General features: G+C 43.3%; 1 protein-coding gene across 1 annotated transcript in view; it reads left to right on the top strand.

Moving 5' to 3' along the window:
- The first annotated feature begins 3,486 nt into the window (after positions 1-3,486).
- Positions 3,487-27,525, top strand: part of Ubr5 (ubiquitin protein ligase E3 component n-recognin 5) — an 87,940-nt gene continuing 63,901 nt past the window's right edge. Inside the window, exons 1-9 of the mRNA XM_013512704.1 lie at positions 3,487-3,503; positions 6,514-6,558; positions 7,307-7,388; positions 7,790-7,866; positions 9,183-9,302; positions 16,091-16,280; positions 16,668-16,827; positions 17,500-17,649; positions 19,615-19,808. Coding sequence (XP_013368158.1) covers positions 3,487-3,503; positions 6,514-6,558; positions 7,307-7,388; positions 7,790-7,866; positions 9,183-9,302; positions 16,091-16,280; positions 16,668-16,827; positions 17,500-17,649; positions 19,615-19,808 — 1,035 coding nt within the window. The remainder of the gene's footprint in view (positions 3,504-6,513; positions 6,559-7,306; positions 7,389-7,789; positions 7,867-9,182; positions 9,303-16,090; positions 16,281-16,667; positions 16,828-17,499; positions 17,650-19,614; positions 19,809-27,525) is intronic.

Here is a 27,525-nt window from a genome sequence, read left to right as displayed (position 1 = left end):
CAGATTATGGAGGCACCCCCCTCTGTTTTTTTTATTTCTGACTTAGTAAGTTTGCATGGGGCCTGGGAATACACATTTTTAAATGCTCCCCAGGAATTTTTAATGACCAGCCAGATTTAGGTGCTCTTGGTAAGATCACAGAAGGCAGACCTGGGGCTCAACTCCCATGGCTTCTCTTGGTGTATCAATGGGACTGGTCCAGCACTAAGTTTTCCTATTCATGGGAGTTGTGGTGCTGATGATCGGCCAAGCCAAGTCAGCAGAGTTTAATATGTGTATTATTACCTAATTACTTTCATTTTGGTTCACCATCAGATGCTAGAATGTTTGCTTACCATACTTGCCAACAGAAGCGGTCTTGTGACTTGTGACTGGACGTGGTGCAGTTCGAGTGCTAAGGCATGCAGCCAGTCTGGCTCTCAGCAGCAGTAGGGGGCTGAGGAGGGTGGCTATGCACCCAAGGCTTTCCATCCTCACTGCTGCCCTTCCCTCACTTCCAGCTTCCTTTTGGACCTCTGGGCACATTTCCTTAGCTCCAAGCCCAGATGAAACCACAGAGTGGGAGAGGCTGGAGGACCTCCCACGGCTGTGAAGTGCTGAGCAGCTTTGCTGCCTATCTTGGCTGATGGTCGGGGTTGACAGGGTTCTTCTTACTGTCGCAATTCTGCTGGAATTGGCATCATGGTAGGGGCTAAAGTGAGATTATTTTGCAGAATAACATTCCTTTAGTGTGATTGTATATATATTCTTTTATTTTTAAGAGGAAAAAAACCCAAAATTTCAAAACAAGATAATGGGAGAGTAACAATGGTTAATACATTGCTTTTTTTTTTTTTTTGAGAGTGGGTCTCACTTTGTAGTGCACACTGGCCTTGAACTTCCTGCCTCAGCCTCCCAAGCATTGGGATGATAGGTGTGCATCACCACACCTGGCTTCAAGTGTGAGACTTCAGTCTATTCCCTATAAAAGGAGTTTCATTTGAAGCTTGAAGGATTTCTATTAAAGTAAAGGAGAAAATTCAGAGCAGAAAGAAACTATGATAGAGAAAAATCACATATATCTACAAATAACTTCTTTCCCTAGCCTGGACTATATTATTGTTAGAAATTCCTATATAGATATTCCTCACTTAACAATTTACTTGTGCAAACAGCTGTTTGGACTTAGGACCCCTCTTTTTTTTATACAGTTCTGGATGTCTTGTTCATAGAGCCTCAGTGTCTTTTTGTACAGTGTACCTTGTTTAAACAGTACTATAATTTTTGCTGATGGTACTGTGTAGTGCAGTACTATATTTTATGTTTTTATATATTACAGTACTGCATGTAAGAATTATACAAACAAAAGCAGAGTCATCCAGATGGAGTTTCCTTTGACCATTTCTTTGTTCTGAATACTGTACTGTACATGCTATACACAGTTCCTCATTTAGTGAGCTGTTCATTTAACAGTGTAATACAATTGCAGGTCCAGAACTGGGTTGTTGTATGAGGGACACCTATATAGTTGTGACAAGTAACTTTTCATAACAAAGTGAAAAGGAGATCAAAATCCAAACTACTGTGCCATTTGAAAGATAAACACATCTGAGAAAGTAAATCCTGAACACACATACACATGCTCACACACGTCATTTTCCTTTAAAGTAAAATGGACAACAGAAAATTTAGTAGCAAAAAGTGAGAACCCCTGGACATGGTGATGCACACCTGTAACCCCAGCATTCTGGAATGCTGAAGCAGGACATGGGCAGTTCAAGCCCAGCCTGGGAATGGAGCACCTTGGTGAGACTTTGTTTCAAAATAAAGGGCTCAGGATGAAGCTAGGTGAAGGCCTTGAGTCCCACCCTCAGGATGGGATGGGGTATGGGAGCATTAAAGATGGGGCCTCTAGACATTAGTTTTGTTTTGTTTCTTTTGAGACAGGCTCTTGCTGTGTAGTTCAGGGTGGCTTTGAACTCACTTTGTAGCCTAGGCTGGCCTCAAACTCTGGGCGACCCTCCTGCCTTAGCCTCCAAAGTGTTGGGATTATAGGCGTGTGCCATCACACCCGGCTAGTCTTTCTTAATAACCTCCTGAGTCCCTCTGTTTCATCTCATTTCATTTTTTAACTGCAAAACTACATAAATATAAGAGTGTAAATGTGCTAACAGACAAGAGGAAACAACTTCTTTAGAGCTCCTAGCTAAAAAAGTAGCACCCAGGCAAACTTTCATGACTGAACACTTGGCTTTCTTCCCCAGACCATTTCCGCATTCTGGATCTGAAACTCATTGCTTCGCAGTAGCTGCCAAATGCAGCTGATACATTCACATTTGTGACAAACCCAGTGTCTCGGAGAGGAGAGGACCTGGTGTATTTGAGGGCAAAAGCCCTTCTGCTCTAGAGATAGAAATGAGACTCCTATCAGGGGTCTGGAGGTCTGGGGTTTGGGGTTCAGATGGGGCCTGTTGAGTGTGGCAGCCAGTTCAACCTGGAACTCAGTGGATGTGAGGCTGCACGTAGTGTGGGGTTGAGGCTCTCTGTGGGGCTGTGTCACTAGGAGGGTCCGTGCCAGAGCCGTACCCCATTACTGTTAGGGTCCCAAGAGCTGCTTTGCCCAGGAGCTACCAGATTGCTCACGTAGCCCTTCTCTTAACATCTAAGATAAAAGAGCCACACCTGACTGCAGGAACTGCCTTGTGTGGTGGTACCACCTGGCTCTGTGGCCTCTGGTGCACCCCTAGCAGCGTGGCCTCACTCAGTCTGCACAGGCCTGGAGCCCGCTCTGTGATGCGCCTTGGGAGAAGAGTGGCCACTGCCAGTGACACTCAGCCCCACAGCCGGCCTTGACGCTGCGCTACGTGTAACCTCACATCTGCGGAGTTCCAGCTTGAACTGGCTGCCAAGCTAGACAGGCCTCGTCTAAAGCCCAAATTCAGGCAGAAATCTGAGGATCCAGGGAATTACAGCTAAGTCTGGGAATTCTTAGACTTGGAAATCTGCAAATGTATCATAAACCCTTAGTTGTTTTTCTTTCCTTAATTTTTTATTGGTACACTTTTGATACACAGTGATCACATTCATCATAGAGAATTTGTTTTTTTTGTTTTTTTTGTTTTTTTTTTGGTTTTTCTCCGGTACCGGGAACCGAACTCACAACCTTGCGCTTGCCAGGCAGGCGCTTTTGCCGCTGAGCTAAATCCCCAGCCCCTCATCATAGAGAATTTGTACCTGTACATGATATCTTGATTCTTTTTTCCCATTCCCCCCTCCTTCAGCCTGTCTTCCCCTTACTTACAAAAGCTTTGTTTCCATTTTTCCTTCTGTTTTGTGTTTCTTCTTGTCCCCCCCATTCCTGCTCTCATTTGAACATTTCCTTCCCATTTCCTAGTAACTCTGTGTTTCTTGTGCGAGAGTTTTTATCAGAGAGATGTGTACTGTGGGAGATGTCTTCCCCCAGTGTCTCTGCCCTGTAGTCACCTCTCCCCTCAGCAAGCAGCCCCGATGACCCCCACCCTTTGGTGAGTTCCTGCCCTGTCCCAGTGTGCGCTCGAACCGCTGCTCCTGTCAGTGTACCGTCCCTCAGCCTGGCATCGCCAGTGTGCACTGCTCTTCCACACAGTTGGCTTCCAGGAGTCTGAGCCTCATCCTCCTTCAGGCTGAGCCAGGCGTTTCCCAAATCCCCAAGCGCTTGTGGCCTGCTTCCTCCATGCACTTCTTACACTGCCTCTGCTTGTTTGATGGAATATGTGTCTCCTTTATTGCCCAGAAAACCCAGTGCAGGCAGGAACCATGTTTTATTGCTTTCTAAACTCCCGGCTCCCGACATACACACACTCACTAACTGTACCCCAGTGGATGGATGACTGGACACACAAATGTCTTAGTTTTATGTCTGACTGGTCTCAGAGTGGTGGAGATGTAGCTGTCTTCCCTTTTGGTAGTCATTTTTCTTTTTCTTTTTTTTTTTTTTTTTTTGTTTGAGTCAGGGTCTCACTATATAGTGCAAGCTGGCTTTCATTTCACTTTGTAGCCCAGGGTGGCCTTGAACTCACAGCAATCTGCCTACCTCAGCTTCCCAGCTTTGCAAGTCTTTTTGCAAAATATATTTACATGCTCTGCTACATAACAGTATTAGAGGTGAGGTTTTTAAAATCACCCTAAGCAGAGTGTGGTGACAGACTCCTGTAGTCCCAGCACTGGGGAGGCTGAAACAGGAGGACTGATAGGAGTTCAAGGCCAGCCTGGGCTATATAGTGAGGCCCTGTCTCAAAAACAAACAAATCAACAACAAAGAAAGAACCGGTATGTTGAAGTCCTCCTGTGAGCAGTGACCCAGGAGGCTGCTAATGACCTTTCCCTCCATGGAGGCCAGCACTCGTGTGACTTGGATCAGATGTCCGCTTCTCTGGTTAGACTGTAAGCAAGGAAAGTTAGACTGCTGGTTTAGATGTTGTCAGGCCGCCTCTTTCTGGGCGCTGTGGTTACAGGCATGCTGCACCATGCTAGCTGTGTGTGTGTGTTTCTGAGGATTGAGCCTAGGACTTCACACTGAGCCACACCCTCAGCTCTTTCTTTTTTGTTTTTGAGACAGGATTTTTTCATTGAGTCCCAGAGTTGCCTAGGCTGGGCTCAAACTTTTCATCCTCCTGCCTCAGCTTCTCAGAGTGCTGGGACTGCAGGTGAGCTGCTCCGTTTTGACATTCCTGCTGTGGTCCAGATGCAAGGGTGATGAAGTGCTGGCTTTCTAGCACAAATGAAAGCAGTGGCAGCAGTAGTGATTCTCTCTCTCTCTCTCTCTCTCTCTCTCTCCTGAACGTCCCTGATGATGTGAGTGAGAGGAGCTTTCTTCAGTTTCCCCTCTGATTGTTGGTTCTTGGGCACCTTACTAGTCACTGGGGTGAGAGCAGCACCCATCTGGGGAAGAGCATGCTGGTGGCAGCCTTGGTTGCAGGTTGAACTGCTTTCCTCTCGGGAACTGTTTTGCTAACAAACTGTTTTATAATCAACATTGTGGTTGTCCACCCCAGAGGTGTAACAGGCTATTTATTTCGTAGTACTTGTCTTCCACAATGCAACTGTTTCTTATTCTACCTCTTGCTTCCTCCTCCCTTCTCCCCCGATTCTTGTTGGTATTGTTCATCATATTTGTGTTTGTGGCATAGAATGTCCACATTCACTGAGATTAATAGGCCCTTGTACCAGGCATCTCTTCCCTCTACCTACCCTGTCCCTCCCCTGTAGCAGGTTTTTTCCTAGGTGAAGTGTGACTCTCTTTACTGAAAGCCTCTTAAGGTATTTCTTGCTAGTGATGTGTTTGCTCTTTTAAGCAAAAATTTGAGTTTTCTCTCTCTCTCTCTCTTTTTTTTTTTTTTTTTGGAGACGGGGTCTCACTATGTAGTTCAGGCTGGCCTTGAGCTCACTTTGTAGCCCAGGCTGGTCTCAAACTCGCAGTGATCCTCCACCTTCCGTTGTAAGTTACCCACTGAGGTTCGCAGTGTCTGGTTCGATTTTGCTGTGTGCTTGAACCCTTTGCACAGATCTACTGCTGTTTCCTGGAGGGAATCATAGTGCTGGAGCAGGCAGCCAGCTTCTCTCTTTCCCACAGGCCCGTGGAGTTCTCTAGCTGTGGGCAAGATGTTTTTGGAAATGGTTAAGGCTCGTATTTTTCTTATTTCGTAGATAAGGACGTTGAGGTTCTTGTTTGTGCAATTTCTGTGGGTTTTTTTTTTTGTTTGTTTGTTTTTAACCAAGACTCAAACTCAGGACCTTGCGCTTGCCAGGCAGTTTCACATCCGAAGTTCCTTTAAGAAATCCCCACTATGTCTTTAGTCAGTCAGTGAGGCTTTTGGGTTTTTTTCATACTCCTTTATTTTAAATTATTAACAGATATGTGCTTCCTAAGTCTGTTTGTCCATCCGTTTCTCTCTTCCACCCTTTCTTCCTCTCTCTCTTTCCTTCCCTTGGCCTCGAACTTGTAATCCTCCTGCCTCAGCCTCCCGAGTGCTAGAATAACAGACTGCATCCTGCTGGGCTTCTACAGTATTTTCATTTCATGATATCCCATGTACATTCAAGTATCTCTCGGCCTGGACAGCAGGGCTTTTTGGGGGGCGTGTAATAGGGAATCAAACTGAGTACCTTGCACTTGCCAAGCAGGTGCTGTGCCACCAAGCCATATCCCCGGCCCCCTGGACAGCAGAAATGAGTTTTTCATCGGGCATTTGGTTCAAATACTAGCTCTCCTGCCAGTTTGTTAGAGAAACATTAGAAGGCCTGGTTTGCTTGTCTGTAAATGGGGTACTGTGGTTGGGGTCATTGTTACTGATGGGATAGGGAGGGAGAGAAGTTGCTTGTGACCTTTTGGGCACAGAAGGGAAGAATACACCAGACATTCTTACCTTCCCAGTTGCTTGGAGCACTACTGTTGGAAGTTACCCAGATAATGGTATCAGTATCTGCTGGAAGTAGTTTGTTTACAGAGCACTTTCTACTTACAGTTTATTAATTTTTTTTTGTTTGTCTTTTAAGGTTACGAGAAGTTTCAGAGAAACTGAACAAATATAACTTAAACAGGTGAGAATTTAAAATTTTTTTTTTCCAGTACCAGGACTTGAACTCACGACCTTGCGCTTGCCAGGCAGGTGCTAAATCCCCATTGAGCTAAATCCCCAGCCCCAAGAATTTTAAGATATTTTAAATTTAGACATTTTCCATTTCTTCGTGGTGTTGGGGATTGCACTTAGGGCCTCATACATGTTATGCCACCAAGCTACTTTCTCAGCCCAAGATACTTTATCCTGACAAAGAGTGATTTTTCTTTAGGAAAAGGAACTCATGTTTAGGTGGTTAGTATAATTAAGTGGTGGTTAGTGGCTTAGTATAATGATGTGATTAAGTTTAGAATATTTTAAACTATAAACTCTTACCAGTTGGTTCATTTGAATTATACTTTACATTTATACTGATTTTTAAACAGTTTGGCATACCAAGGACCTGTAGTGATTATGGGGATAATATAATTATTTATGTATTATCTAGTTGGTGTTTTTGAGACAAGGTCTTGTGTGTAATTCAGGCTGGGCTTGAACTCACTGTGTAGCCCAGGCTGGCCTGGGGCTTGTGACAGTTTTCCTGCTTCAGCCTCCCAAGTGCTGGATTATAGGATTACCGGATTGTACCACACCCAGCTAGATGCTCAGTTTTTTAAAAGGTTTTGCCAGCTAGTTTTTCTTTTGTTAATGGGATTTTATTTTCAAACCGTAAAATGCATTTACTGTTGGAAAAATAATTTTACTTACATACTTGTTTCTCTTGTTCCCAGTCACCCGCCTCTGAATGTATTGGAGCAGGCTACTATTAAACAGTGTGTGGTGGGACCAAATCATGCCGCCTTTCTTCTGGAGGTAATGGTGTTCTTCAGTATGCACGCCGTTGCGGCTGCAGTACAGTCGTGCACCCCAGGCACGCAGCAGCTGCGAAGAGTTGCTTTGTAGCCCACCCACTTGCCTCCCTTCTTGTGCCAGGCCTCTGACCCAGAGAAGGCTGGAAGTGCTCCCCAGGGCTTGCACGTCGTTCCCAGCCGCGGGAGGCTCCCTGGTCATTGCTTGCTCTCTGGTTGTGCAAGCGACTCTGCTGCTTTCCAGGCAGTGTGTGCAGATAGTCCACTGGGCACCGTCACTGGTGGGAGGGAGCTCATTCCAAGGCGTGTTCTGCGTTGACAGTGGCGATAGCTACAGAATCTTCTTGTTGAATATATGCCAGTTTTAATGCATATTTTTACATTGAGAATTTCTTTGCTTTATAGGATGGGAGAGTTTGCAGGATTGGTTTTTCAGTACAGCCAGACAGATTGGAATTGGGTAAACCTGATAATAATGACGGGTAAGGCATGTCACGCGTGCGTGCGTGCGTGCGTGTGTGTGTGTGTGTGGGGGTGTTTGTAGTGCTGGGGATTGAATTTGTTTGTGCCTCTGCCATGGAGCCATACCCCAGCCTGCTATTTGTATTTAATGCAGGATGCCCTTATCTTTTAGAAGCTATTATATGAAACACGCTTTGACACTGACAGTCCTTGAATCTCAAAAAAAAAAAAAAGTATTACAGCAAATTATGTGCTTAAAACAGTGAAATGGTTAGTTTGCAGTTCAGTTTTAATTTTTAAGCAAGCAGTGGTTTACAGCTACAACATTAACATTTAAAGCAGCAGTTAGTTTTCACTTAATAGGAATAGGTTTCCAGAACATATTACATTATTCTGTAGATCTCAGTGCTCTTTTACTGACATGATTTTATTTATCTTTTGAGGCATGGTCTTAGTTTGTAATCCAGGCTTGAGCTGGAAGCAATCCTCTTGCCTGAGTCTCGTAAGTGCTGGGATAACAGGAGTGTTCCACTATGTCCAGCCCTGAAGTGATTTTACATATCATGATTTTCTCTTTATTGTTTTCAGATTGGCTGACTCATTTTGAAAGCAAAAGGGGTCTTCTTTTGGTCTTTCAAAGTTATAGGACAAAAACCAGATGCTCGATAAGTAAGCCTAAGAACTCTAAATAGTAGACAAGTTAGCATTCAGTTACAGTCAAACTGTGGTGATCCAGCATTCAGGAGGCAGAGGCAGGAGGATTGTCACCAACCTGAGCTACATAGCAAGACTCTGTCTGAAAAAGGAAAAAAAAAGTTGGCACCGCATGTGGTGGCGCATGCCCGTAATCCCAGCCCTTGGGAGGCTGAGGTAGGAAGATCGCTGTGAGTTCGAGGCCAGCCTGGGCTAAGTAGCAAGACCCTATCTTCAAAAAAAGAAAGAAAAAGGAAAGCTAGGAAAGAATGGTGAGTTGTTACAAGGCCATAGGTTGTTAAGTGTGCTTTTTTCTTCTTTTCCCCAACCCAGGGCCTTCTCACTGAGCTTCATCCCTAGCCCTTTACCTTTTTGAGATAGGGTCTCACTAAGTCCCTGGATGGTGCAGGCTGGACTCAAGTTGCAATCCTCCTGTCTCAGCCTCCCAAAGTACAGTATTGGGCTGCCACGCCCAACTGTTAGGCTGGTTCTTTGATGTGAAGTACACATTTAAGAGGCGTCATCAGAACTCCAGGCCTTTTATTACAGGAATTCCCAAGACAGTGAGGCTTGGAATTCCAGCTGTGTCTCTCAGCAGGTGGGGCCGACTCAGTGATTCTCCTGTCTCTTGTTTTTTTCCAAGGTCAAAGTTAAACAGCAACTCGGGGGCGGGGAGGACCTCCAGGCCAGGCAGGACAAGTGACTCCCCGTGGTTTCTCTCAGGCTCGGAGACTCTGGGCCGCCTGGCGGGCAACACCCTGGGGTAAGTTATGGGGCCAGTGCCTTGGGAGTGGGCCTGCCCACTGTGACTGGCACCTGGGGGGGGGAGCTCAGCTTGCTCACGGTGAACCCCCAGGGTAGAAATCACCCACATCAGCCAGTTCTCGCTCACCTCAGCTCCAGACCTGTGAAGAAGCATACTGTGTGGATGGCATCCCTTGTCCCACTTAGGCCATTTACAAGTGTACACGATTCACGATTGAATCTTTGGATAGCTCTTGTGTCTTAGTCTTGTCTTTTTTTTTTTTTTTTTTTTTGTCCTTTTTGAGACAGGGTCTTGCTGTGTAGTTCAGGCTGGCCTTGAGCTCACTTTGTAGCCCAGGCTGGTCTCGAACTTGCAGCGATCCTCCTGCCTTAACCTTCCACGTGCTGGGATTACAGGTGTGTTCCATCACACCCAGCATTGTACCTGGATTCTTCAACAGCTAATTTTTTGAAAATAATGAACTTGGCTCATGATTATGTGCATTGTGTCAGGTCAGTCAAACCTAGACCTGCCCCTTCCCTTTCCCTTCCCTTCCTTTCCCTTCCATTTTCTATTTTATGTCTTTTTCTGTTCACTGACATGCATTGTTTTGGCTCATGGATATGGTGTTTGTTTTCTTCTGTGTTTTGTAACCTGTTTGTTGTGTTGCTTAGTGTGCTGTCAGGATTTGAGCCCTCTTCTCAGTGGGTGAAGCTTGATTGTTAAAGGTGGTTACAGTGGAAGGTGTGGCACGATGATTGAAGTAGACCAGGGGCAGTCAGTGGACACAGCAGTGCAGGGGACACTGAGGCTTGAGCCAGTCCAGAGATCAGGGCTGATTCTAAGACCCTGTGTGCAGGAAAAGTCATCAGTGTTTTCAGTCCTGCCCCCACCCGTTCCTGAGCCTGCTCTCGCTTTGCCTTGCCTGCACTGGGGAGCTGTGCGCCTCACTGACTCAGTGGCTGCTCCACCTGCTTGCTTTTATTTGGGTTTGTGGCTGTCAGTTTTAACTATAAGTTCTCTCCTTTTGGTGGTGAAATTGTGATCAGATTATTTTGTAAATCAAGAAATTGTATAGTCAGAAATATTTTGGGTCTCAGGAGGCTGAGGCAGGAGGATTGTTGCGACTTCGAGACCAGCCTGGGCTATAAAGTGAGCTCTAGGCCAGCCTGAACTGTATAGCGTGACCTTGTCTCAAAAAGACAAAAAAGAGTTTGGGATCTTAGTTTTCTTTTTCCTTCATTCGTACAACACCCCTTATTTCTATATTGATTGTGATAAACTGGAAGGAAGTCTGCAGTCTGTAACCTGGATTAGAGAATCTAGGATGTGCATGAGCCCAGTCCCCCCTCCACAAATGGGCCACTTAGGCTCTTGTCTGGAGGAGGCTTGACCCAGCCTTGGTCACACCAGGCCTGTGGAGTTCCAGCTTGCAAGCTATGGTCAGTAGCTGCTCTGAAGATCTTGGTAGTGGTACTGTTTTTGTTCCAGCAGCATGGCTTACTGAGAAGTGATTGCTTATTTTGACTGATCATTCTTAGGAATGTGTGGCCTTTCTTTCAGTGTTTTTCTTTTGTGTTTTTACTAATTGGCAGGTTGTATGCTAAAGATTTCTTTTTTAAAGTTTCCTTAGTGTATTTTTTAGTTAAAATTAAAACTTAGTAGCTCCTTCTCTTACAAATAAGAGCTGTATGCTAGTCCTGTCTTCTGTGGCCTCCATTGACCCTGCCCCAGTGCTGCTCACTTGGTCAGCTGTTCTGATCTTCAGCCTGATGGCCTGCATGGAGACAGTTTAAGAGCAATTGCTGGGAGGGGAGAGGCTGGAGTTGGGCCTGAGTTCTTTTTTTTTGGTACCGGGAATCAAACTCAGGACCTTGCACTTGCCAGGCAGGCGCTTGTGCTGCTGAGCTGTATTCCCAGCCCAGGCCTGAGTTCTGATGGAAACGCTGAGTGCATAACCTGGGTGCAGCAGAGGTGGCAAGCTCGCAGCTGTGGTGGCCTGATGGATTGAGATCAGCAGCCACCCACGAGTTGGGCGTTGGGAGCACCACACACGCTCCCTCTTCTGTTAGCTTGGCCTCCTCGTCAGTGGCGCTCGCCCACTCTGGCAGTCTTTGTGGGGCGCTTGTAGGATCTGCCTGGCAGCAGATGCTTACCTGGACCATGCATTGTATCTGGTCGGCTTTCTAGCAGTGTTTGCTTGGGGGCAAATGGTATGAGTTACTTGGTGGAAATAGCACATCATTCTTCTGTCACCGCTGACCATGTCCTTTGTTGTCCAGGTTGGGACAACTGTAGTAATTAAGTGCAGAGAAGAGACTTAAATGGGCACTGTCCCAAGAAACTGGAACACAGGGTCACCCTCATCACATCTTTTTTAAGGTCTTTGGTGTGGTTCTGCTCTATTCTGGTTGAAACAAGACTTAGGTTTTGAGTGTGTAGTAATTCCAGAAGAGTAGTTCTACTTGACTTGGTCTTTGTAACTTAAAGGAAACTGGGAAGTACAGGTGCTGACATAACAGTGGATTTGAATATCTGTTTATGCATCCTATATTAATTTCTGTTGCTTAATCATAATACACGTAACTTGAAAAGAGAACATTTCTTTTTTTTTCTTTTATTTTAAAGAATAAAAGAAGGATAACATAATAATAGGGGGGACTTAGCAAATTACAGACAAAATGGTAGGAAATTATCGATGGTTATCATTTTACATATTATTGTCTACAAAATAGTTTCTCAGGAAAACAAATAGACAAATAATAGTGAGTTACAGACAAAAGAGGTAGGAGATTATCAATAGTTGTACTATACTTTGGTATCTTCAAAGTGGCTTCTAAAGAAAATAAATAGAGCTATACATGAGTGACCTACTGAAAAATCATTAACTCTTCTCAATGGTTGTTGTAGGAAACACATAATAATAAACATACATCCATTTATGAAATAGGATAGGAACATTACAAACTTTACACAGTTATGGATAGATTAGTAGGAAAATATCAATGGCTGCTGTAATACGTGGTGGTATCTTCAGAGTGGTTTCTCAGGAAGACAGAGATATGCAAGAGGGACCTATTAAGGAGTTATAGTCTAAGGGTTGTCAAAAATAGCATATTACCTCCTCACCAGTGACTCCTTTCACTGAGGTATGATGGCTGGAAGGAAGGCCAGGATTGAAAAGAAGGACCGAGAGACTCACACCTGTGTCTAGCAACAGGCTGTTTTCTTGTTCCTCCATAGTCATGATTACCCAGGGCTCCTCGATGGAGATGACGGTCTGGCCAGAGGGAGAAGGCAGACCATGGAAAAGAGAACATTTCTATTTTACTTTTTAACATGATTTCATTTTGGAATGTATTTTTCAAATTTAAAATTTTATTTCAATTTTCATTGAAAGGTATAAATAAAACTCACTCTCCTATCCATTTATACAGCTTAATAGTGTTGTATTGACATTGTTGTGAAATGGGTCTCTTGATCTTTTTCATCTTGCAGACACAAAACTCATTAAACAGCTCTGTGTCCTGCTGCCCAGTCTTGAAGCAGCCTCTCTGTTCTTATATATGGAATTGTACAGTAGTTGTGTCTTGTTGCTCACTATGGTCAGTATAGTGTCCTGACTTCTCCAAGCTGTGACAAGTGGAGGGCTCCCTCCGCGTGTTGAGGGCCATGCGGCCCTTCCCCTCTGTAGTTCTGGGGCTCTGTGTGCTGCTGCGGACATGGCTGTGCAGACCTTGAGACTGGCTCACCAGTGGGACTCACCAGTGGTGCTCGCCTCGTGCATGCTAGAGAAGTGTTCTAGCCCTCAGCTGCACCCCAGCCTGATTCTTTTGGGTGTAAACCCAGAAGTGTGATTGCAGGATCTTGTGGTAGTTCTGTATTTTATTTATTTGCCTACTTTTGGTTGTACAGGGGATTGAATACAGGGCCTTCACACTGAGCTACATCCCAAGCCCTTTTTATTTTTAATTTTGAGATAGGGTCTTGCTAGGTAGCCCATACTATATTTGAATTTGTGGTCCACCTGCATCGGCCTCTGAGAGTGCTGGGGTTATAGGCATGCACCATCATGCCTCATTGAGTTCAAGTTCTTTATATATTCTACATGTAAATCTTGAGTTACAACCAGCCTCATATACACACATATTCTAGATACTAACCCCTTATTGAATACATGACTTACACATACTTTCCGCCATTGTCTAGGTTACTTTTCACTTTGTTGATTGTGTACTTTCCTGTAGAAGAGTTTGAAGGTGAATGTGGTCGCGTTGTCTGTTTGTGTTCTTGTGACTGTGCTTTGAAGGTGTCGTGTCATAGAAGTCACTGCCTGGTCCAGTGTTGTGAGGTTGTCCTCCATGTTCCTTGTAGGGGTTTTAGAGTTGTAGATGTTGTGTTGGAGTCTTTGATTGATTTTGAGTTCTGTATTTCTTACTTATTTTGGTGTACTGGGGATCAACCAAGGGGCCCGTGTGTGCCATGAAAGTGTTCTGCCAATGAGCTACCATCCTCCAGAGTTGGTTTTTGTTCTGGGTGTGAGGCAGGGGCCAGCTTTAGTCTTCATTTTTTTTTCTGGTTCCGGAAATCGAACTTAGGACCTTGTGCTTGCCAGGCAGGCGCTTGTGCCACTGAGCTATACCCTCGGCCCTTCAGTCTTTCACATGTGTGTATCCAGGGTTCCCAGCACCCCTTGTTGGAGAGCCTGCCCTTGTGTGGTCTCAGTACATTGTTACTGTTTGTGTCCTTCTGGGCTCCTTGTTCTGTGGTTCTGTTTGTCATTATGCTAGCTAGCACCATGTTGTTTTCATTGTTGATGCCTTGTATGTGCTTTGAAATCAAAGTGGGAATCTTCCATTTTTATCTTTTTTTTTAAGACTAGTTTAGGCTTTTTGAGGTTCCCTTAGATTCCATGTGAATTTTCAGGGTCAATTTTTCTACTTTAAAAAATAGTACTGTAGCTGGGCGTGGTGGTGCACACTTGTAATCCCAGCACTTACGAGGCTGAGGCAGGAGGAAGGAGAATCATTGTCGAGTTTGAGACCAGCCTGTGCTGCAAAGTGAACTCAAGGCCAGCCTGAACTGCATAGTGAGACCCTGTCTCAAAAAGACCAAAAAAAGAAAAGAAAAAAAAAAGTGCTATTTACATTTTGATAGAGACTGTGTTGACTGTATATTGCTTTGGGTAGTGTGGAGCTCTTAATCAGTGGTGTTCCTTCTTTCTATCCATGAACTTGCAGAGCATCTTTTCTGTCTCCTTGAACTCTTGTGTCAGTGCTTTGTACTTCATGGTGTGTGTCTTGACTTGGTTAGGTTTGTTCCTGTATTGTATTATTTTTGAGAGCACTATAAGGGAAATTGTGTTCATTGTGTTTCTTAAGTGTAAGGTACTTTTAATGAAGCCCCTTTGTCTTTTCTTCTGGCCTACTGATGGTTGTTAAAGGCCTTGTGTAAAGTCTGTCCCAGTAGAGGAAACAAGTGCTGTTTCACACTACAGCCCCGAGCACGGGCAGTTTGGGGCTGTAGATGCAAACACTGCACAAGCATGATTACGGAAGGCTTCCAGAAGGATGGTGCTGATTTTTGCTGGGGGACTCCTCCTCCCCCTAATGAAATTACTTAGAAAGGTTTTTGTTTGTTTAGGTAGAGGTCAGATTTTCCAGCTAAGTGAAGAGAAACCACAGTTTGATGTGTACTGGTTTGAGAATCATTGTTTAATATATGAGAAAGCTTAGAAAGTTCAATTAAAACTATGAGATGGGCCATGAAGGGCTTCAGCTGTGGGTGAGGCCATAGGAGCTGGGCATAAAATGCTCCACAAGCGACAAATCCCTGGTTCTCTTAAGAAAAGCCAGTGCTATCCTGACCTCACTGTGAATGGGGATCTTTCGTGGTTGTCTAGATTGCATGCTAGGAAGCTTCTTTATTTGCATGTGGGTAATAAGGGAGGCCATACCTGTCCACCTCTTTTCTTTTCTCTATATTTAGAAAAAAAATTAATGAACATATTTTAAATAGTAAATTCCCCATCAGCGTAATGGTAAATAATAATGAAATACTGTCTTCACAAATACGTGTTTCGTTTTACACAAACTCCCTTGAGCTCTAAAATGAGTTGTACGTTTGTGTAACAGAATTTTCGTAGTTCAATCTCTGCAAGATTTTTTCCAAGCTGTGAGATGTGGGGCTGGGATGTAGCTGAGGGGCATAACACTAGTCTGGCAAGTGCAAGGTCCTGAGTTTGATTCCTGGAACCAAAAACGAAAACAGATACAGAGGTGAGATATGTTCATTTTAGGGTTATGGAAAGAAATGAGTATATGTATCTTTTAAAAAATCATTTTAAAAGCTGTTTGGTATTATCTAAAAAGTGAATTTATATTTAAGCATTAAAAAATTGGGACTGCTTTTTTGTTTAGTTGGTTTTGCCTTTTTGAGACAGGGTCTCAGTATGTAGCCCTGGCTGGCCTCTACATTGTGGTGATCCTCCTGCCTCAGCCCCTTGAGTGCTGGGACGACAGTGGTGTGCTTACATACCCAGATGGGACACTTTTTTTTTTTTGGTACTGGGAATCGAACTCAGGACCTTGCACTTGCCAGGCAGGCACTTGTGCCGCTGAGCTATATCCCAGGCCTGGGATACTTACTTTAAAGCTCAGTTCTATTACATTTTTTTGTCCAAACATTACTATAAAATAATGCCAAGTATAAAAATGTGTAGTTTAAAAAAATGAAAATGAGATCTGGAGTAATCTTTTGAGAATAAACTGTTGAAATGCTGATTGTCTAAACTCTCTGATCCTTAGAAGCCGCTGGAGTTCCGGAGTGGGTGGAAGTGGAGGAGGGTCCTCTGGCCGGTCATCAGCGGGTGCCCGGGACTCGAGGCGACAGACTCGCGTCATCCGGACAGGGAGGGATAGAGGCTCAGGGCTCCTGGGCAGCCAGCCACAGCCAGTCATCCCAGCATCTGTCATTCCGGAGGAGCTGATCTCGCAGGTGTGGCTCTAGGGGGCATTTCCGTGAGGCAGGGCCAGGCTGAGCCTCAAGGGCACAGGTGTGGCTTACTGTAAGTTGCAAAATAGATTTTTTTGTGTTGATTCTACAGAGCTAATTTTTTTTCCTGCCCCACCCTTCTTCTGGTACTGGGAATTAAACCCAGGGAATGTTGAGCTGCATCCCCAGCCCTTTTTAAAATTTTAATTTGAGACTGGATCTTGCTAAGTGGGGCTTGCTGGCCTCAAATTTGAGATCCTTCCTGCCTCAGCTTACTGTGCAACTGGCTTTATAGATGTGCCTGGGGGGTGTGCTTGGCAAGAAAGCTGTATTTGATAAATAATAAGAAAAGCTGCATAGCACCTACTTATTTATTCATTCTTATTTTAGGCCCAGGTTGTTCTACAAGGCAAATCTAGAAGTGTCATTATTCGAGAACTTCAGCGAACAAATCTTGATGTAAACCTTGCTGTAAATAATTTACTTAGCCGAGACGACGAAGACGGAGATGACGGGGATGACACAGCCAGCGAGTCCTATTTGCCTGGAGGTGAGTGGGTCACCAGGTCGCCTTCTCCTCTCTGCTTTGCTGGTTCCACCAAGGAATGGAACTGTAAAATCCTGCTGTTTTTGTAACTTTGAAAGGCAGTAGCTACTTCTCACGGAAAAGCTGCTTGCTTTGATTGTAAAGTACCTTTGAGGGGAAGTGTTATTGCCTTGTGGATTTATTTGTTCCTGGTGCATGTACAGCTGTATGTGTGGAGCTTTATTCTTGGCTGACAGGTAACAACATATTTTTAACTTCATTACTGAAAACATACGATAACTGAGCTGTATTTAAATCTTGACGGTATTAACTCCATTGTCTTCTATCTTAAGAATGATCTTTCTTGTATAGTAATTTAGTAAAAATGTACAACAGTTGTGCATCTCATGTCCCTTAAAGTCTATGGTTTTTTTTTTTTTGTTTGTTTTTTGGTACCAGGAATCGAACTCCAGACCTTGCACTTGCCAGGCAGGAGCTTGTGCTGCTGAGCTATATCCCCAGCCCTAAAGTCTATGTTAATAACATGAATTTTATTTCCTAGATAGTAGTTACTTTTTACCCTTGTGTAATACCAGTCACAGAGTTAGATATAATTTAATTTTTGGAGTTCTTTTGGGGTCTGTGGGTACACTGTCTGTAGCTGCTCCATTTGTATTTGTCTGTCTCTGTTTGTAGAAGATCTCATGTCCCTTCTTGATGCTGACATTCATTCTGCCCACCCAAGTGTTATTATTGATGCGGATGCCATGTTTTCTGAGGACATTAGCTATTTTGGTTATCCTTCTTTTCGCCGTTCATCACTTTCCAGGCTGGGCTCTTCTCGAGGTAATTTTGCATTTATTTCTTTTTGATCAGGGGTTGGATATATGAAAAGATAGTGGTAGACTCACTGGATTTGAACTTGTAGAATTACTGTAGATGAAATCATTACCTATTAGTGTTTTTATGTAGCCTTGCCATTAAACTAGTTATTTTTTAATGTTGAAGAGCCACAGTAGTATTTTAGAGACGATCTTGTTTATATTATGTAATATTTATCATGGCTTATGACTTACTAACTGTAATTAGAAATACCGATTTTGAACTAAAAGCAGAATTGTACCTTATTGTGACATGCACCACTTAGAAAACAAGTCTGTGAAGTTTATTTGATTAAAATAACAATTCTTCTGTTGCTTTAATCTTGGTTAGAAGGAAGAGTGAAGTATGAGAACTTTACTACGTAGGATTGGAGTGGCCAATACTGAGTGTATAGAAATGATTACCTTAAAGTGCTTTTACAAGTTTGAAATCCTTAAAAAATATAGTACATAGTAGAAGGTAGAGAAGATTTTGAAACCATTAAACTAGCTTTTCTGTATGTATATGTATTTATTTTTGTCTTTTTGAGACAGGGTCTCGCTATGTAGTTTAGGCTGGCCTTGAGCTCACTTTGTAGCCCAGACTGGTCTTGAACTCAACAATGATCCCTGCCTCAGCCTCCCAAGTGCTGGGATTAGAGGTGTGAGCCACCACGCCCAGCTGTATATTTTTGAATAAGCTTTAGGTTGGATTATAACTTAGTATCTTTACTTTCTAGAATTCAAAACTACTTGATTGAAATAATAGAGAAAAATAACCTGTATTTAGTGACCATTAATAAAGTGGAAAGGTGCTGTGTTTTATTAAGACATTGATCCAAACATCTAGTACTTAAAAACAGATTTTTAAAAACTAACAGATCTATGGGTGATCTTTTAATACACTGGACATACTATATAATAGATTCACATATATAATAGATTCACAGTTGTTTCAGTAAATGCATACTTCATTGGCTTAAATGAATCAAATACTGCATTTTCAAATATTCAGTATCTTAATACAAGTAAGTCCTTTTTCCCTTTTTCTGAGTTCATCACATACAGACTTTTAGTTTGAACCATCTGAAATAACTGGTACTAGACCAATTTTGACCTACATATATGGCAATTTTGTATGATTCAGCTATAATGTTGTCTCTAATTCTTATCCAAGTCTCGGAAAGTTTATTTTGATTATCTTATTTTAAAATGTAAAGTATGGGGGGTGGGAAGTAAAGTATAAGCAAACTGAAAAAAAGTGGCTTTAGACAGTTTGTAGGCCAGTTGTGGGAGAAGCATTTTGGGTAAGAAAATCAAGACTCTTCCCCAAAGAAGCAAACTGTCCTCCAGTCTTATTTCTTAAATTTTTTAATGAGTTATCCATAAAAATATTGCCTATAAAGTTACTTTGAATAAGAAAAACCTTTATAATGAGTTTATGTTAATTATTTGTAGTTTAATTATGCAGTTTTCTCAGGTTTGGATTTAAAAAAAAAAACTGGAGACTTTGTAACAAATATTTCTTTGGTTTGCCTACCTGTATCTAACATGTTGAAATCCTAATTATGCACATTTTCTCTTTTATAAGTAAAAATGCTTATAGTATGCATTTCTAATGAAAGTCAGAATTTTAAAACTCCATTGAAGATCAAAATCAAGTTTAAAATAAAATAATTCAGCCCTAAAATATATGTAGTTGCAATAATGGAAAAGTTTGCCTCTGCATAGTTTTAACAAAAATACTAGTTTATAATTTGTATCCACTCACTGGGAAAGGATCAGTATTTCCAGTGTGGCAGGTCAGCTCTGTTACATACGCATTTACATAAGCTTTTGTGAATAGATGAACTGCTGTTAGTTGCATCCTGAAGGGTCTTTACTAGAGAGTGGCTTACTTTTATCCCACTGGTGTGACCCAATTGCATACCAGTTCTCCTTCTTCCCTTAGAGAGAGACTCTGAGCTGTTGCGTGAACGTGAATCCGTTTTACGTTTACGTGAGAGAAGGTGGCTTGATGGAGCCTCATTTGATAATGAAAGGGGTTCTACCAGCAAAGAAGGAGAGCCCAGCTTGGACAAGAAAAACACACCCGTGCAGAGCCCAGTGTCGCTAGGTGAAGATCTGCAGTGGTGGCCTGACAAGGTATTTGGAAAAAAATCTCACACCCTTCCCATTTAGGTGGATTCTTAGCAAGTTCCTTTTTTCCCCCTTTCTGGAAAGTTTTGTTTAATTTATTCATATTTTTGTATTGCTGTTCAAAAAAAGAAAAAACACAAACAAAATGATATTTTTGTCTCGTTTTACAGTACAGTAAGTAGACTACCTTGATTGACATTGCATGAGTCATCTGGGTAAGATGTGTTGAGTGCCTGCCTGAGTGTGCTTGTTTCTTCCTCCTTCAGGCAAGCAGAAGAGCAATGGGGTGGATTTGCCCACAGCACTCAGCATTCTGCCCTGGGGGCTTTTCAGAGAGTAATTACTCCCCCTAGCTGTGGTAGAGATGGGCTTGGCTCATTTTGCAGTGAGAAGGGGGCAAGTTCCTGCAGCACAGGATGTAGACCTTTATTTCTTACATGAATTAGCTGTCCCAGAGTGGCTGTGACTTCTTGCAGGCCCTTTGCTGAGACTGTGGAGGGAGACAAAACCTACGATGGAGGTCAGGCTGCAGCTCTGTGTGGCCCCTGAGGACTGGCACCCGAGTGTGCCCAGAGAGCATCTGGGATTGCTAGGTCGAGTCTGGTGTCACCAGCCTGTGGCTGCATGGTGACTCGGAATCGCTGCCTATCATGGCTTAAGCAGTTGCTGATTCACCTTCTAAGGCTGCTGTAGGAAGTGTATGTATTTCCTGGTTTTTTTGGTTTTTTTTTTTTAATCTTTTTCAGATAGTTGGGTAGGAAATTTTCTTAAGCAGAAATAGCCCAGAAGTTGGGAACTCAGAGGTTAATCACCAGCAGATAAGGAGAGTCTGGCCTGGAGTTCTTTTCTCTGAAAATTTGAACTTGAATTGGGGAAAATGTTACTGAACTTTCGAAATTTCTGTTTCCATAGTTATTGCCAGACTTAGTGCAGTGCATTTACTTTCCACTGTTTTTAGGTCATGTGGAAAACTTGAATGCAAGAGAGAACATGAATTTTAATCACTGTCTTTGGAAGCAAAAGGTTATTCTGTTTCCTTTGGCAGCTGCCGGACTTTTCCCGAACTGCATTCTCTTACTTATTTCCATGAAACTGGAAATGTCCCAAGTTCTGCTTCATGCTTTTACTTCGTATGATAGGGGTGGTTGTGTGTGTGTTTGTTCACTGTTTCCTGTTTTCCTTGCCTGGGTTGTTTCTGTTGGCAGGGCATGGCAACAGCAGACTCAGGAACCCTTTGCTAGTGTTGACACTTATTACTTGTCCAGGCTTTTTTATCATGTGTTAGTTTCATTAATGAAAGTATTTTTGTGTCATGGTTTTCTCTGTGTGTGTGTGCGTGCATGTATGTGGTGCTAGGGGTTAAACGCAGGTCCTTGAGCATGCTGGGCAGGTGCTCTACCACTGTGCCACAGTCTCGCCCAGTGAAGGTATTTCTGAACAGAACAAGTGTAGCAGGCTTTTCCCCTGCTCCTGTGCCTTCCGTCATATTTAACCAGTCTTTGTTGGCCTCTGCTGACAGGCATGTGTCTAAGGTAGAGCTTGTTTTCAGAGATAGCTTCTAATGCTTTATGAAGTATTAACTTCAGACAGAATTTGATTGTTTAGACACTGAATGAAAGAAAGACAAACTGTGTGAAATAATTGTCCTCTCTCTGGACTTTTATCTGTGAAATGCATAATTTAAAATAACATCATGGAAAATGAAATATTAGCTCAAAACTGCGATCTAACCAGGCATGGTGTCTTAAAAACTGTAATCCTAGCACTTGAGAGGGGCTAAGCCAGGAGGATCACTGTGAGTTTGAGGCCAGCCTAAACTACATACAGTACAGAGACCCTGTCGTCGTCCCTCCCCCCCCCCCCCCCCCCCGCAACACACACACACACACACACACACACACACACACACACAAAACCTTCTGCATTGTAGGCACCATAACTTTCCACTCTGTGGAAGCAAACCGGTTTGGCTTACTTAAACTATTGAGTACCCTTACAGTCCCCAACACATCCATTAGACACTGTCTGTAGGACCCTCACAATAAGGATGGAGGACCAGTGCAGGGAGGAGACTTGCCTCCAGGCCGCTGTAGGTCTGAGGTGGGGGTGGGCAGTGGCTCTACGCTGCAGGCCCCAGACAGAACCCAAATGACCTGGCACCATTCAGGACCATATTGATTTCCCACCATGGCTGGGGTGGTGACCTCTGTCAAATGCAGGTGGGGGTGGTTAATGTGTTGGGTGGGGTGGAATGTGGAGGCATGTGCTGTGGCTTATATTGTTGTTGTTTTATGTTGTGTTGTGCTGTTTTGTTTTGTTTTGAGACAGGTTATCACTATGTAGTTCAGGCTGGCTTTGAACTCACTGTGTAGCCCAGGCTGGCCTCCAGCTCATGGTGATTGTCCTGAGGGCTGGGACAGGCATGTGCCACCACAGCCGGCGAGTTCCGTCTTTAAGGTAACACTCAGAAAGCAGGGCCATGGAAGAGCACTCAGGAATCACTTTCTGTAGGCAGTGAGCTGCTGGTCACCAAGAGCAGCCTGGAGTCTAGAACAGGAGACAGATGGCACGTGACTAACTCCAATGACCGGTCAGTACTTATTCTTTAAAAATGTGGGTCTCTGTAATCTAGGTTGAGCTCTCAATACAATCTTGGTAGCTCTTGCATTATTTTCATAAAGCAGTATAATTCTCCACCTTCAGCCTATCAGAATGCTGAAAGGTAGTCTTCATTTTGTACGCGGTGGTCTGCTGGAGAAGGTCTGGTAGAGTTTTTCTGAGCCTTCATTCCTATGCATGACGAGCTGTGGTGTCTTTCTTTCTGCATGGACGTGGCTTCTCAGTGGTGGATTTGATTTAGCAGTGGAACCAGGGAACGTGGTCAGTAGCTATTTTCCTGCTGGGTCTTTTTTTTTTTTTTTTTTTTTTGGTTTTTCTCCGGTACCAGGAACCGAACTCATGACCTTGCGCTTGCCAGGCAGGCGCTTTTGCCACTGAGCTAAATCCCCAGCCCCTTTCCTGCTGGGTCTTAATACCTTCTATATACGAGTGGAATCATTCGTCTTTGGGGTCAAAATATGCACCCCAGCTTAATTTGATCCCCCCCCGCCCCCCACCAGGAATCAAACTCACAACCTCATGCTTGCCAGGCAGGCGCTGTGCCGCTGAGCTAAATCCCCAGCCCCAACCAGCTTAATTTTAGAAATGGCTTAATGCAACATTCTTAAATGTGAAGTGAAGTTAGTATCTGTAGTGTTTTCCAATTTGTCTTAGGTTAGGATGCAAGTGGCGTGCTATTTTTAAATTAATTGAATTAATAATACTTTCCCAACATCTGCTTAGAACAGCTAGTTAGTACCTTCGCATTTTACCATTTTGTAGACTGATGAAGTTTCTTTAATGATGGAATATTCTTTTCTTTAAGCCTTTATAGTTTAATCTTTTGATGACAATAATTTGAGGTATCCATAAGTTATAATACAAGGTGGTATTAAAAATATGGTGAATATTTAAAATTTTTAAAAAAGTTATTACAGTAAAAGATATGTTAATTATGCATTATTACCTCTCGTAGTACTCTTCCTCACCCTAAACACATTTATTCCATTGCTCTTGCCACTTTCTGAAGCCGTTCTGGAAGTCCTTTTTAGAAATAGTTTGCACTGTTGTGGCTGCCTCAATGTCCTGAATCAATTTAAAATGTTTACCTTTTGCGGCCATTTTGATTTCTGGGAGAAGCTAGAAGTGGCACAGTGCAGGTATGTTGAATAAGGAGGATGAAGATGCAGCGTTATGTTTTACAAACCTGCCCTTTTTTGAATGGCACTGGGCAGCAACATTCCCCAGGGTTTTGATCACACCTTGTAGAGACATTCGGGAGAGAGGACTTCCAGAACTGCTTCAGAAAGTGGCAAGGACAATGGGATATTTTTGAAGTGAAGGTATTTTGAGGGGGCAGTGTATCTTTTACTATAATACTTCTTAAAATTTAAGCACTTACTGTATATTTTGATCACCCCTCTTCCCAAAATTATTCTTTTGAGTTAAATGTCAAGGCCAATATAAGTACTTCATTGGAAACGATTGTAGGAATATTGAAAGTTTTATGAAGACAGTGGCAAAGATCAGTCATTACTCATTTAGTAACCTTGACTAAATATATCCTGCGAATGTTAGGTCTTCTGCTAGGTGTCAGGTCGGTGTTTGCCGGGAGAAGGGGAACAGAGGTCCCCTGCCAAGGTGCTCTGATGGGCTGGGCCTGGAGGCCATGGGGAGGCAGGGGTGCCTTGCAGAGGGACTGGACGGGCAAGAACTGTGGCACCAGACCGTGGGATCTCACGTCCAAACTCTGCCACTTGCTCTGTGGCCCTAACCAAGTAATGTATGACAGAAGGCAGAGGGAGGGCACAGCCTGTACTCCCAGCCTGGGTAGCTCTTTCATACTGGGCTGAGAATTGTGCCTGAAGACATCAACTTTCTTAGTACACGGCGCCCCCACATCCATCCGCCTCCTTTCTCCCTCTTCCCCCTTCTTGTCCTGCTTCTGGTGTCTGTCCCTGTGCCTTATTGTCTCTCCCCTGCATCCAGCCAGCCAGCCATGTAAAGTTGGAACGTTTTTCTGGCTTATGTGACTGATCATTCTACTTTGCAGATAGGAAAAAGCTTTGGCAGTTCAGTTTAAGCAGGAGAGGCGGTCTTGCAGTTAGGTGACTATCTAACGTGACTCCATTCTTACTGCTTAGTCCCATTTGCATTTTGCCTTAAATTAAAATTGTGTGTATTGCTCAGTATTTTACATGCGAATTGTAACTGCATGCTTATATGAACTTGTTCCAGCAAGAGCCTAAACCACAGCATTTTATAAAGCCAGCATCATCTTGATACCTGAGCCCAGTTGACTTGATACCTGGCCATTATCTGTGATCAGCTTGGATGCAGAAATTCTTAGTAAAGTAACAGCATACGGAAAACAAGGTGCATCCTGACCAACTGGACCAGGCATGACCTGGCACGAATGATGGTTCCTGCGCACGAATCAATTCAGTGTGATTGAAGACAATAGCTGTGTAATGCTCTCACTGCACAAAGAAGGATTTGAGCCGGGCGTGGTGGCACACTCCGGTAATCCCAGCACTCGGGAGGCTGAGGCAGGAAGATTGGTGCGAGTTCGAGGCCAGCCTGGGCTACAAAGTGAGCTCAAGGCTAGCCTGAACTGCATAGTGAGACCCTGTCTCAAAAAGATAAAACAAAAACGAAACAAAGAAGGATTTGACAAAGGTCAGCAGATTTTACTTGATAAAAACCCTTCTAAAGTTTTGATGAAGAAGGAAAATGCATCAACTTAAAGGGGCAATTATGAGAAGCCTATAGTTGACGTCATAATATATGAGGAACAACTGGGAGCTTTTCCTCTACGATCTGGGGCTCGCTTTTGCTGCTTGTGCAGCAGTAGTACTAGAAGCACTAGCAAGTGTATGAGGAGAAAAGAAAGAAATCCAAGGAAGAAGAAAAGTACCTTCCTCTTTTGTAGTCCAAAAGGACAAAACAAAATTATCTTTATTTGCAGATGACATAATGCCATATGTAGGAGTCCACAAAAACCTGTTAGAAGTAATTTGGTAAAGTTGTAGGATGCAAAATCATTATATAAAAGTTGTAGCATTTATTTATTTATACATGTAATATCCTAGCTGAAAAGAAATCAAGGAAATAACCCCCCCGCAAAAAAAACCCCACCAGTAAAGTAAAAGATTCCTACATTGGAAACTAAAAAAGATCGACGAAAGAAACTGAGTAAGACACAAAGAAGAAAACAGTACCCTGTGTTCATGGATTAGAAGTGTTGGTGTTGTTGAGCTGAGCATTGTGGTACACGTCTATAAGCACTGCACTGTGGAGGCTGAGGCAGGATTACCACAAATTTGAGGTCAGTCTAGGCTACATAATGGTGAGTTCAAGGTCAGCCTAAACTACAAACTGTCTTAAAAAAAAAAAAACAAAAAACAACTAAAGAAATGTTGATAGTGTTAAAATTTTGTACTGCCTAGAACAATATACAGATTTGATACAACTTCATCAAAATTCATTTGCATTCTTCACAAAAATAAAAAAAAAAACCCTAAAATTCATATGGAGCCACAAAAAGCTATACTGAGAAAGAAAAAAAGTTGGAGGCATCACAACTACTGATTTAAAATCTGCCATAGTGATCAGGATGGCTGTTGAGGCAAAAGCAGCAGCAGACTAGTGGACCATAAGAGAGCTCAGACACAAACCCAGTGTCAGGTCCCGGAGGATTTGGGTGAGGATGGACAGTTGCTTCGGTAGGTAGTGCTGGGAAAGTGGGATTTCTACACACAAAAGAATGAAATGGGATCCAGCTCTTACAGTATACAGAAAAATCAATTCGGAATGCATCCAAGATGGCCAGCTGTGGTGGTGCACTTCTGAAATCCTAGCACTCAGGAGAGGCTGAGACAGGAGGATGGCAAGTTTCAGCCCAGCCTGGGAAACTTAGTAAGACCCTGTCTCAGAAATAAAAAGGGGTGGGGATGTAGTTCAGTGTGAAGGTCCTGGGCTCAAACCCCAGAACTGAGGGGAAAAAGTGATGTAGACGTAGTATGTTCTAATTAATTTGGCAACAACTTTTTGATCTCACCCTAAAAGACTGTCTAAGCGAACAAAAATAAGTAGCACTAATCTACCCTCTGCACAGCAAACATCGGAATGAAAAGGCAGCCTAGAGATTGGGAAAAAATACTTGGGTGCCAGGTAGCTGATAGGGATTAGTATCCAAAATTAATAAAGAACTTGTACAAGTCAGCATCAGAAATATAAATCATTTTTTTAAAAAAATAAGTAAAAGGCCTGAATATACCTGTTGAATTATTTATGAGACTTCAAAGGAAGACATAAAATTAGCCCCAGATACATGAAAAGGTACATAGCCTCACTGATTGTAAAGGAAATATGAATTAAAACCACCATGAGACATTGTCTGCTACCTCTTAGTATGGCTACTGTGAACACAGGAGGTGCACGTTGACAGAGGACAGGGTGTCTTGGCACCCTGTCCTGGAAGCGAAGACCAGGACAGCCGTTCCGGAACACAGTATGGGAACCCCCAGAGAGTGGAGTGGCAGCTTCTCTTCTAAGTGTCTTCCCCAGAGGAGTCCCCACACTGCCGCATGGTGCCTGCAATGCACAGGCGAACGTGGCCCACCACATACGCCAAGGTCACTTAGCAGGAGGTCCTGCTATCGGCCACACCGTGTGGGACCTGTGCTGAGATAAGGAAACCATTGTGTGACCTCACTTCTGTATGGAATCCTTTTTAAAAAATCAAAAGTCAAAGGTACAGAGAAAGGCTGGGCATGGTGACGCACTCCTGTGATCCCAGCACTCCGGAATCTGAGGCAGGAGGATTGCTGTGAGTTCAAGGCCAGCCTGAACTACATAGTGGTACTCTGCCTTAAAAAGACAAAAAAACAAAAAGTATAGAGAATAAAACTGGTTACTATAGATGGGAGAAGAAATTGGTTCATACAAAATATACAGAGTAGCATATATACATGTGTAAGGTCAATATGTCTAGAAATAAGATATACAGGAGAGGACTGGTGTTAATACAGTTGTGTTGGAACTTCTGTGTTTCACATCCAGAAGTAACCAGGAGGTGATAGGTGGTAGACGCTTCACCTTAGTAGCCATTTTCCCACCTGTG

This window comes from Chinchilla lanigera, unplaced genomic scaffold, assembly GCF_000276665.1.
Source record: "Chinchilla lanigera isolate Chin_1 unplaced genomic scaffold, ChiLan1.0 scaffold00016, whole genome shotgun sequence".
In the NCBI taxonomy this organism is placed as follows: Eukaryota; Metazoa; Chordata; class Mammalia; order Rodentia; family Chinchillidae; genus Chinchilla; species Chinchilla lanigera.
This window is presented reverse-complemented; position numbering and strand designations above follow the sequence as displayed.